This window comes from Ischnura elegans, chromosome 1, assembly GCF_921293095.1.
Source record: "Ischnura elegans chromosome 1, ioIscEleg1.1, whole genome shotgun sequence".
Lineage (NCBI taxonomy): Eukaryota > Metazoa > Arthropoda > Insecta > Odonata > Coenagrionidae > Ischnura > Ischnura elegans.
The window spans coordinates 60416493-60429002 of record NC_060246.1 but is presented as its reverse complement, the minus strand read 5'-3'; the positions used below and the strand labels follow the sequence as shown (position 1 = coordinate 60429002).

Here is a 12510-nt window from a genome sequence, read left to right as displayed (position 1 = left end):
TTTTACTATGATAGGATAAAAAAATGGAATAGGGTGGTTTCCTTCATCAAAGAAAACGAAAGGCATTGATTGCGATTCGTTACCCACCATTAGTGTATTCATAATATACAAATTATTTTGTTTTAGAAATACCGGGTTAGACGAATGGCAATGGTCCATTTTTATCCTCATTTGAAAAGGGCCAGATTGGCGCCCATGCGATGCCACTCCACGTGACGTCACAGGGACCTAGTTTCTATACGAGAAGATAGGAGTTATACGTCGTCTGATGTTACCAATGCATGCATGAGGCGCAGAGCTCAGGGAAACATGTCTTAACAATCACTTATTAAAACTGGCTAAGGTCGGAAAGTTTTCCTCGTTTGATAAGTTATTAATAATCCTTATTTAAGCCAAGCGCTACCAGCCAGCAGGGTACTAGGCTAGCCGCTAGCAGCCTGCGTCGTATCAGCGCTAAGCCTCGCCTCAAGGTCACCTCGCAGGGCGGGAGGGGGAACCAGAAATACGTCACGCGGAGAGACTTCCCGACATTCATACTTAAAAGCGTCGCGTTTTCGCGCGCTTGAAAATTTTCACTTTTCATTTAATCGCGAAAAATAGATATCATCATTTAAAAATCTAAAAGCGTGAAATACGTACTCCAGGAGTAATAAATCTTTCGATTTAGGCAATACAAAAATAATAGGAAACCACCCTATTAGTGTTACCTGGGAGTGCCTTAGTCAAATGCTCAGGCTGCAGCAGACCAGAAACTAGCAGAGTCCCGGCAGTGGACCCATGCCACATTCTTGAGGCACTGTACTGGGAGGAAATAAAAATAAGGGGCCTCAAGCATTGTCCATAGCTGCAGTTGGCACAAATGGTTGCTCCCCTACGTTCCTCCGTTAACCTTAAACCCACTCCTATTTGTAGTAGGCCCCTGAGAGCCACATCACCTCTGGCTAGAAGATAAGCTTATGTGTGATGGGTATACTCCATTCTGCACAGTAGGACCCACTGCAGTCTGAATCTGGTTAGGGAGGTTGCACTCTCCAGTGCAAATGAAGTGATTTTTATTGATCCTTTAGACATAATAACAACTCTTTCAAACTTTTTCAGGAAAGAATTATAATTTGGGAGGTACTTGAAGCCAAATCGAAAATGTGCTTGAATATGCTACCAAAGGGTTAACTATAAAAATTGCATTTAGTAATTCTAGCATTCTTTGGTGATGCACGATAATATGTACGAATGACATAATTAGAGAGAATAGAAAAGAACCTATTGAGGTGACTACCTGAAAATTATGATTGAATACTCAGCACAATTTTTTTTTACCATGCACCTATCTAGAGTCATGTGAGTCATGGTCTAGAGTCAGTGGACATAGGTCAAAAATACTGCAGCAAACAACTAACCAAAATAAAACATATTCATGTATTTTTATTAGAAGTGAAAATTGAAAATGACAGTAGAATTCCATATTATTTAATCAAATAAAAGTATTACAATATGACAACATGTATACATATGCACAAAAATTGAACTACGTATCCATATGATTTAACTATAAGTAACACAGAGAGGCAACAAATCCCAAGCGTTTTTGGTTTAAATTTATAAAATACAGTTTAATACTGTTATACTCTTCATGATCACCTACATCAATTTTTGATACTGAAAGTTTTAGGTGAAATCCCAAACAACTTTCCTAGGCCATCCTTACCTTGGCAAGCTTGATCTGCATTGAAACCCTTTTTTATTGCTTTGTAGCATCTTTGAAGTCAGTCACAGCTTCTCAGTTTTGAAACCTTGAGACTGATATCCTTCTAAGTTTACCATCAATACTCTTGTATTTTAAGCAGCTCAAACTGGTAATAACATTTTAATAATTAATTACAGTTGCTGCGTGAACAAATGCGATGCGATGAAAGAAATTAAAACTAATTATGATTTGCAACTAAGCGCTTCTCATTCTTGTTCATTGTAAGCATATTATCTCACTCCCTTTCAAGTTACTTTCTTTTCATCAAAAAGATTATATTAATCAAATTTTTGTTTCTTGGAAAAAAAAGCTTGGGGCAGTTACTTTTCATAGAATTATATTTGTCACTTCAATTAATGACCAAGCCCCAGAAGATCATGCCTTAAATAATCAAAGCATATTTAGCTGTCTTTGTGGACTGTTTTAATAGATGATTCTCACTCTTCATTATATGCAGTCAGGTCTAACAGCTTAAGCCGGGGTAAGTCAACACAAATCATACGCAATGCTATTTCAGTAAGAATAAGCTTCTAAATTTTGTAATTGGATCCTTGGTAGATACAACTGTTTATAGTTTCTCCCAATAAAATTAACGATTGAATCCCCATTCCAGTCAGTAGTATGATTAATTGGTAGTTATTTCCCCTGTAATGAGTACATCACCTCTTCATAGGTACCTATATTGATGGAAGTTTCACGCAGTTGGTAAATTCTTCAGTAATCATTGTTAAAGAATGTTATTTGACAGGTTAAACTGGTCACAGTAATAAATGGCAAATTTTATCAATGTAAATCAGAGTTTGGATACCTTTTTATAGTTTGTAGTGATTTTTGTTTGGCTAAGTAATTGTAATAACCCTCAGTAGTAGCAAGTTATAAGTCAAATTGAATTGCATCCCAACAATGACATGGATATTTGCTCTTTACACAGATACGCCTGGCGACTACATCTACTGCTAACGAAGGAGGAACCGGAATCCCACTTCCTCCTTTGCCTCCAAACTATTCCAATCCGCATCAGACATTCCAGGGAAGGGGGCCTCTGAGGTCCCACCCCCGTACACCCCACGGCATGCACCCCCATGTGCCCCCACCCCCTCCTCCTCCCCCACCCCCCGGCCACGCACCGACTGCTTTCTCCTCCCTCCCCCCTTTCACCTCCTTCTCCTCCCCTTTCTCCGCCTCCTCCACTTCCTCCTCATCGTCTTCATCCTCGACCGCGTCGTCACACTCCCAGAGAACGCCTCCGACAAACAACACCTTCGGGAAGTTAAGAACGAGTGCAGCCGGCACTCCCGTGTCAGTTCCTGTGATCCCAGGGACGGTTGGCATTGGCAATGCCAGTCTGCATAGCAGCAATGATAGTGGATTCAGCAATGAGGGCTTACCGCCGCCACAGCCCGAAGCTGATTACTCTGATGACGATTCTCCAAGGTAATTGAATGCATCCATTCATTTAAACGGATTTGGAGAGTACCATACTTATGCTACTGAGATGCATATTGCAGTCTTTGACTCTTTAATGGTGTATCTTAATTTTAAATTTACCAAGGATTTTGCAAGGTTCATAATGGTAGTATCAAAATTTCATCGAATACCTCCTTGACCAAATTAGTCGTACAATACCCAGCAGAAAATAGAATTAATACAGTAGGAATTTCAAGTACATATTAGAATCACTTTCAGTAGAAATTAATCTTATTGAAACCCAGTGTCTTAACATTTAATTTTACGTGTATTTTCTTAACCAGTATCTATCAGTGATAACAAATGTCATTCCATGTATTTTATTTATTAACCTAATTTTTCAAGAAAAGAATCAGTTGTAAATAGTCTCATAGATTAAAACTTAAATTACATAAATACATATAGATAAATTCCATTAAAGCTAAATAATTTTTTAGAATATTCTCTTGATTTATGTATCATGTTTTACTCTTAAATAGAATAAAACTGAAGAATGCCTTAAATGACCTAACAGCAACAACATTTAAATGCAAGCAAATGACCAATTCACTGTACATACATACTTGTCAATGTCTCAGTCACACTTAAAAATTTAGGAGTCCCATACAACTCCATTTTTGTTCCAATTACCTACTTATTAATGTTGAAGTCTGCACACCTGGTGTTTCCCTGGCGTATTGGGCTCCAAGTTTTTATAAGGTCTTCATTGGATCAAAAGTATAATTCTTGCTTAACTTTCAACAATTGTGATTTTCTAACCAATGAAACATAAAAGACAATTTATTTAAAATGAAAATCATTTTACCTGATAAAAAAGTTTGATCAGCATAGCCTCACATTTGAAAGAATATCAAAGAATACCCTTGGCATGGCAAAGTACATGAAAAAAAACATGTATCTCGTACTCTGATTCATTGCACACACTAATAATTTTCATTTAGTTGATTCTCAAAAAGAAAAAAGTAAAATTGCCTTAAAAATTGCCAAAATTGGTGCTTTTCTTTTGATGAATGGTTGCCACATTTTAGGCTTAAATATTAAATATACAAATATTGTTACAAAAATCACACAAAATCCCTGAAGATTAGAAGAAGGAAAATAAAAAGAGTAAAACTGTTAGAGAAGTAACTATTTAAGTGAAGGGTTGAAATACTAAAGCTTTTGATATAAGAACTATTATGGGTGTCTTTAAGCTTCCCTTCAGGTATCTACAAGGCCATGGAGGTACCTGAAAGAATTTTAAATTACGATATTAATCAGGAAAACTGAGAATCATGAGCATAAAAAAGATAGCATTGAAAAATGTATTTATCCCTTTCACATTTTCTTCACTGAGAGCTAAATTAATTTATTTTTGAAGTACTTGTTTCTTTTTATTTCTGAAATTATTTTGTCCCTTCATTTTGAAACAGAAATAGTGCAGCAAATCATGAAACACCTGGAAATCTATCTTCTGTGGTAAGAGGATGGTTGCTATACAAATCTGCCCTAGAACTATGGGAAGATGTAAATAATCAAGCGATGGAGGATGAAGCAAAGGAAAAGGAGTCAAAAGAGGTAGTTGCAGCAACATTAGGTAGACAGGGAGGAGGAGGAGCCCTTCAGCAGCTACACAGAAGAACATCCTTCAGCGCTGACCATTTACTATCTTCACAAGATGGAACTGACAAGGAATTTGCTGGTGGGAAAAAAGCCAATGGAAAATCTGGTAGTTTGGTGAAGAGAACTCTATCATTTTGGAAAATCAGATCAGCTCTGACACTCAAGAGAAACTACAACAAGGAGAGAAAACAGTTGTCTTCATTTCAAGAGAAAGAAGTGCAGACCGAGCCCATGAATCAACTATGGCGACATGATTCTGTAGTAAAACTGGCTGCAGCCGTTGAGGAAGACAATGAGAGGAAACCTCCGGAGGGGAACGAAAGCACAGACAGACATCAGAAATCTAACAAGACTAATTCCATGTCCTCACTTAGTTCCAGTGTGATGACTGAGGGAACTGTCAGGAATCTCAAAGGAGATGTAGAAACCTTTTCTTGGATAGCTGTAGATGGCTACACAACACAGTCCAAAAAATCAGAAATCAATGATTCTGAGGAGAAAATAGTCGAAGGAAGTATCACAACGTCCCATGTATCTTCCAGGCAAGATGCATATCACCTCAACGTGGAACACAAGGATACTGGCATACCACAGAGAAATGGAAGCGGTTCTGATGCCTCGAGGGCACCATCTCAAAACAGACGTAAACATCCACCCCTTCCTCCACCTCCCCCACCACCTCTGCCCACACCTCCGCCATTGCCCAAGGGACATCCCACTCTCGACCTTGATGGAAAAGGCTCTGAGAGGGCCAAAAGTGTGATAGAGGTACAGAAACAGAAAAAGAAAATCAAAGGTTCTCTGAGGATATCCACCTCAAGCAGAAGTACCACTCAGTATCACCTTCTCCACTATGGTGAAAGGATACATGCCCGGCTCTACAGGCCTGAAAGAGGATCAAGGTTTGATCAGAAATCTGAGGCGTCAGGAAACATGTGTGGGCCATGGTATGATCTTTGGGGAGTCGATCAATCTGTGGCCAGGGGGAAGCACATGCCAATTGAGCAGAAATGATGAATTTGTATAAGAACCTGATATTTATGATTTTTTAACCCAATGAGAGAGGTTAACTGACTATCCTTTAATGGTAAACACTGTACCCTAGCCTTTATCAAGTCTGTCTCCAAGAGTTAAAGCTTTATTTTTTTTATAGAAGGCTAATTTAATTATTTGGAGGATGGGATGTGTATATAATGTTACAACATTAACCAAAGTAGTTTAGTTACTTTAATATGACACCACAACTCCCTATTCACACGTATCTATGATGGACCTTACTTGCATGAGTATTTTTACATTTTTCTTGCATGGTCTTCTGCTAACCATATATTTAATCACTGACTTAAAAAATTCATCCATCAAGATAGAGCCAATTGCTCATGCTATTTTTCAAATTTTGGTGTTCAGATAAAATGCTGAGGTTTCTTGTATTGTTTCAGGGGAAATGCCTTTGCTGCTGTGCGGCTGCGTAGAACAAAAACTAATGACCGCTCTGCACCTCTTATTTCCTAGTGGAATCAACCAGTGCCTCTAAACTCCATTTTTCCACTAAATATTTATGAAAACAGAATAGTGTGATTGAAAAGACTAAAATTATTCTTATTCTTTGTAAATACCTACAAGCTGTGGTGGTGGTGGTTATTGTTTCATCATCAGTGCATGTTCTGCAAAAAACATTGGTGGTTGGAAGCTTTTGTTGTTGGGTTCTTTGTTTTATGAGGAGTATGATGACCTGCATGTCAGCGTAAGACATCAGTGCTTTAAAAGTTATGAGGTGCATAATTATTTAGGTATGTACCTACCACCTGAGGTTACATTTAGTTCTAAAGATTGCTGTTCCTTGAACCTTTTTCAATGTTTTATAAGGAATATCAGGTTTGAACTACAGAATATTTTAACAGGCAGTGGTAATGACCTAAATGATTTGCAACTGCCTGTAAAAATTACATAGTTATTTCTCATAGTCTGCAAACATATTAATGGTTCATTACCTTGGAGTAACTGAAAAGTTTGAGAGTAACACCAAAATGTTGGATATTTACTTACTCCTGAATGAACATTGAATTTTAATATTTTTAATGAATTGTTTTCATGTAAATATGTACTGTAACAGATTCTTTAAAAGTTTGATCATATAATAAGTACCTATGACTATTTTCTCAAAGTGGAAAGTTATATGTAATATACTTTGTTTTTCATATGAATAATGTATTTAAGTCTATTAATCTAATTGATGGATCTGCTCAAGTTCATCAAGCTGTTATAAATTTTCTTATGGCAGAAATATGATGACCTTTATATGATGGATAGGGCAAAATCGTCAAGGTGAGCATATAGACAGTTTTGAAGAAAAGAAACAGTTCGATAGAAAAGATTTTTACACCTTTTTACAAGGAAATTTATAATTTTTGAATTAATGAGTGACAAGTGAGTTGGTAAAAATTCAGAGTATGGGAGAGAAAAAGGTGCTAAATGCTCTTATTGTTAGTCATAAGAGTTATTTGATTAGATGCAACTGTTGAATGGTATATTGAGTATACATATTTCATCCTGTAGATTGAGATTTCCGAATGGGATGAGGGTAATACTGTAACCTGCATCTTGAATATTTTTTCATTTAAAGGTGGGGCTAACTGTTGAGACAGATATGGAAAAATATCTTTTTATAATTGAAAATGGATACATGTATGAACACTTGATTTTATCTCAAAAATGTAAGACAGTGATGGATAGAAATATGGGTATCTACCTAATTAACCTTGAAGAGAATTTATTTTACTGCATTAGATAAGCATTTATTTTTGTTTGTCTCATGCCTCTCCTTTACCTTACACTGTGCATAGACAAGAATGCCTAGAAAAAAGTACATGGTTTCTATGTCACTTGTAATCCCAGCACTAACATGTAACTCTAAATAGAGCACTACCCATATGTTTTTTTCAAGAAAATGTATGAGGTTGATGTATACCAACTTTTCCCGATGGAATCCCCCGAGAAAAAAAATAATGAATGTTATGTACTGAGAAGTTATAATCAAATGCAAAAATAAATATAAATCATAATAAAAATGTTATTTTCAATTGGCAAAAAAAGCTATAGCTCCTTATATTTTATTAAACAAAACCCAGCACATGAAGCTTGAAATTTATTCATTACACAACTGTATTGACTTCTCCATCTTGAAATCATTTTCTATTCATGTACTAGTGATTTGTACAGATTACACTTGTATCATGTAAACTGCCAAATAAAATAAAAATGGGAACAACTCAAGTGGTCACTTTAATTTATATCCTTTTACCTACATATCTTTAGTATATGCAACATCTGTAATGCAGGAATCTCCAAACACAAAAATGTACATAACCTGGGGATATTACATACCTCTCAACCTTCAAGTCCTCATTCACCAGCATAAGGAAATTCCTAAAGATAAAGAATCATTCCTCTTGATAAGTTTGTCATTAGAAATTTGCCTGAATAAGTGGAAAGGATGTTTTTCAATATTTACATTAACAGTTTAGTCCAATCCACTTCAAAATATAAAATATTTCCAAATGCATAAGTAAATAAAAGACCTCAGAGTCTCAAAAACACAGACCATGTAAAGCGAAAGGAATACCTTTTTGTGCCAATAACCATTGCCCCTTCCCTTGAACAAACTTTGCTGCATTGTAAAGACTACTCCGGGATAAATTTTTGCTTCGCAACTGCTTTGGAACCCTTTCGAAACTGCTTTGGTACACCAAAATTTGCATTGGTACTGTTGTGAAATTCATTTGCACTCATTTGTACTCAATCACTCTCCACTCATCCTATAGGAAGTTTCAAAGACCTCTTGAGCTGCAATAGTGGCAGTAATCCTCAATTACCTCCATTACAGCCACCCATTCCAGAAAGATCAAGGGGTACCCAGTAGGAGTCAGACAGAAGGTAGTTCATGCAATAGTATCACATGAAAAAAGTAGACATGGGAAACTGTATACCATTTATCTCCTGCCTAAAAATATGGAGTAGAAACAAAGGAGCCTCATAATGTTGTCCAAAAGAACCTTGTAGTCCTTGAAGGTGGGTGCTGTGCAATGCATAGATGATGACAGGGCTCTTAAGTTATCTTTCATATAAATGCATTGCAAGTATCTGCAACATACAAGAAAGCAGAGAAGAACAAGAAGATGGAGAAGACAAAAGCATCAATAATTATGAGGGTAAGCTAGAGTATATTATAAGGGAAATGGAGAATACATATTCTGGAACTTTGTGAGACAACATATAGGTACAACTTGAATGATGGGTACACAGTGAGATACAAATATAATGGTGGGATGAAAGTCATACGGAGTAGGTTTGGTTTTAAATGGCAAACCAGAAAGACAGAGATTGCATACCATCATCAGGTGCCCCTAGTCAATGGCGCAGCGAGGGGGAGATTTTAGGGGATAAAACCCCCCAGAGCTCTGAGAATTTTTTTAATTTGATCCCTTTTACTTAATTGGAAAAATATTACTTATAGAATAGCGTTAGGATTAATAAAATACCCCTCAGAAAGTCGTAAAATTCACCATTTTTCTTAAAATTTTCTGGGGGAGGGCACCCGCACCTCCCACTTATCCAGGGGTTTTATAATTAGTATTAGTTACGCCTAAAACCCCATGAGCCTAAATTTCTAGATGCACGCCTACCCCTAGTAATAATCAACTGTTAAAAAAAGTAAGTAAATCTACCTACCCCTCCCTGCCCCTAAAGCAAATTTATGGCTAAAGGTATGTCAGAAAGGAGAACACCCCTCCTGGCAAAGATATCTGAATACTCCCTGTGGTATAAACATACTATGTTGTTGATCTTAATTTTAATAATTGTATTTGTCGTGGCAACACTTAAGTTGTTTACTTAAACTGTGTTATTCTTGCTGAATAAAACCTTGATTAGGTTTTTACTGAAACTGATATTTTACTACAATTTATTCAGCAAGAATTCTTTAGTAAGATGGAACAGCTTTTAAAGCCAGAAAGATTTGATACTGACCCTTCACATGTGGGTGCTGAATCGAAGTGGAAACACTGGAAAAGAACATTTGCTAATTTCCTGGGCCAAGTGAACAAGGTTTCAGAAGATGGTAAACTGCAATTACTCTGCAATTATGTATCTGCTAACGTCTTTCGGTATATTAGTGACTCAGAAAACTACTCAGATGCCATCAAAATACTAGATTCATTATATATCACAAAACGAAATGAAATATTTGCAAGACACTGCCTAGCATCTAGAACTCAGCAGACGGGTGAATCAGTCGATGAATATCTCCAGGTATTAAAACAAATGAGCAAAGATTGTGAATTTCAAGCAGTAACAGCTGATAAATATAAAGATGAGTACATAAGGGATTCTTTCATACGAGGCCTCAAGAGCTCTCGTATTCGAGAAAGATTACTGGAAAACACCAACGTCACATTAGAGAAGGCCCATGACCAGGCTAGGTCACTTGAGCTGGCTGAGCTACATTCAGCGTCTTATCTGAATACAGCAGATTCAACTCCTGTTGCTGCTGCTGACCATAGAGAAGATAGCCCTGAAGATACTACAACAACATCAGCTGCTTTGGTACGATCTGAAAAATGTTTCTTTTGTGGTAACAAACGGCACCCAAGGGACTCTTGCCCAGCAAAGGATCTGTAGAGGTTGCGGATCTGTAGATCTGTAGAGGTTGCGGAAAAAAAGGACATTACCAAAAAGTATGTAAATCAAGATTTAAACATTCATCTACAAATTCAACAGCTTCTACGTCGTTTTTGGCTTCTGCAGTAACAGCACCTCTATGCCTTCAAAAATCCATGACTAAGGTATTGATCAATGGAGTGGAACTAAATGCACTTATCGATACTGGAAGTTCTCTTAGTTTCTTGAATGAACGTTTTGTGGAGAGATGCGGAATAGTCGTTAAGCCTTACTCCGGTAAGATAACCATGGCTAATTCTTCTTTGAGTTCTGATGTTACTGGATGTGGTACGCTGACCTTGAAGATTCAGACCTATACATATGCAAATATTAAGGTGTTAATCATGAAAAATCTGTGTGCTGACTTCCTGATTGGGCACGATCTTCTGAAGAGTCACTCATCTGTAGAAATAGAATTCCATGGAGAACAAACACCTCTTAAAATCTGCTCACTAGCTACTGCTCGAGTTCCAGCAGCATCGCTATTTGCCAATCTCACACCAGACTGCAAACCCGTCATAACTAAGTCAAGACGTCACACAGAATCCGACAAAATATTCATCGCTGCTGAAGTGGAAAAATTGCTCAAAGAAGGTGTAATAGAACCTAGTAACTCACCATGGCGTGCTCAAGTTTTTGTAGTTAAGGGAGAAAATCATAAACCTAGGATGGTAGTTGACTACTCACAAACTATTAATAAATTTACAATGCTTGATGCCTACCCTCTCCCAAGAATAGAGGAGTTGGTACGGAATGTATCACAATACAAGATATTCAGCACCATTGACCTCAAGAGTGCCTATCACCAAGTACCTATTCTAGAATCAGATAAGCCATATACTGCTTTTGAAGCTGCTGGAAAACTTTACCAGTTCCGCAGAATTCCTTTCGGGGTAACTAACGGTGTCCCAGCTTTCCAGAGAAACATTGACAGAATTATCAAGGAAGAAAAGCTCAAAGGTACTTTTCCTTATCTAGATGATGTAACAGTTTGCGGCCATGACCAACAGGAACATGACCAAAATTTGGAAAGATTTTTAGGTGCAGTAGAAAAGTATAATCTGACATTAAACCAAGATAAATGTAAATATTCAACTAAATCTGTGAAAATATTAGGATATCTGATCGAAGATAGAGTTATAAAGCCTGATCCGGATAGGCTTGCACCTTTGATGAACCTACCTGTCCCAAATGACATGCCAGCCCTTCAGAGAACCTTAGGTATGTTTGCTCACTATTGCCGATGGATTCCCAAATTTTCAGAGAAGATTCGCCCTTTTCTGGTAAAAGGACCATTCCCGCTGTCTGAAGAAGCTGTGACAACATTCAATTCACTCAAGAAAGATGTAGCAGAGGCATCACTCTCTGCAATAGAAGAAAATACACCTTTTCGAGTAGAAACTGACGCTTCAGAGTTTGCCATTGGGGCCACCCTGAGTCAAGCCGAACGTCCCATTGCCTTTTTCTCTAGGACACTTAATGCAGCTGAGCAAAGACATTCCTCTGTTGAGAAGGAAGCTTATGCTATTGTGGAATCACTGAGGAACTGGAGACACTACCTTATCGGAAGACATTTTGAGGTCATCACTGACCAGAGGTCTGTTGCCTTCATGTTTGATCAGTATCACTCAAGTAAAATAAAGAATGAGAAAATTATGAGATGGCGACTTGAATTAGCTAATTACAAATTCGATATCATTTACCGACCAGGCAACCAAAACACAACTGCAGACACAATGTCGAGGATTACAGCAAGTACCTACTTAGAGGGAAGAATGAACCTCAAAGAACTACATGATGCTTTATGTCATCCGGGTGTAACAAGAATGCACCACTGGGTTAGAGCTAAAAACCTACCCTACACACTAGAAGAAATTAAAGGAGTGATTAATTCTTGCACCTGCTGCAATGAATTAAAACCTCGATTCTGTAGAAATGAAGGGCAGCTTATAAAGGCAACTTCTCCATTTGAGAGATTAAGC

At 37.4% G+C, this 12510-nt stretch overlaps 2 protein-coding genes across 2 annotated transcripts in view; both read left to right on the top strand.

Moving 5' to 3' along the window:
- The window catches only part of LOC124153533, a 937775-nt gene extending 929976 nt beyond the window's left edge, over positions 1-7799 (top strand). The window contains exons 12-13 of the mRNA XM_046526794.1: positions 2676-3178; positions 4624-7799. Coding sequence (XP_046382750.1) covers positions 2676-3178; positions 4624-5827 — 1707 coding nt within the window. The 3' untranslated portion in view covers positions 5828-7799. The remainder of the gene's footprint in view (positions 1-2675; positions 3179-4623) is intronic.
- A 2000-nt stretch (positions 7800-9799) lies between these two features.
- LOC124153470 lies at positions 9800-10489 on the top strand. The gene has a single exon (XM_046526681.1). It carries the CDS (start codon positions 9800-9802, stop codon positions 10487-10489), a length of 690 nt encoding a protein of 229 aa, XP_046382637.1.
- Positions 10490-12510: the final 2021 nt, after the last annotated feature.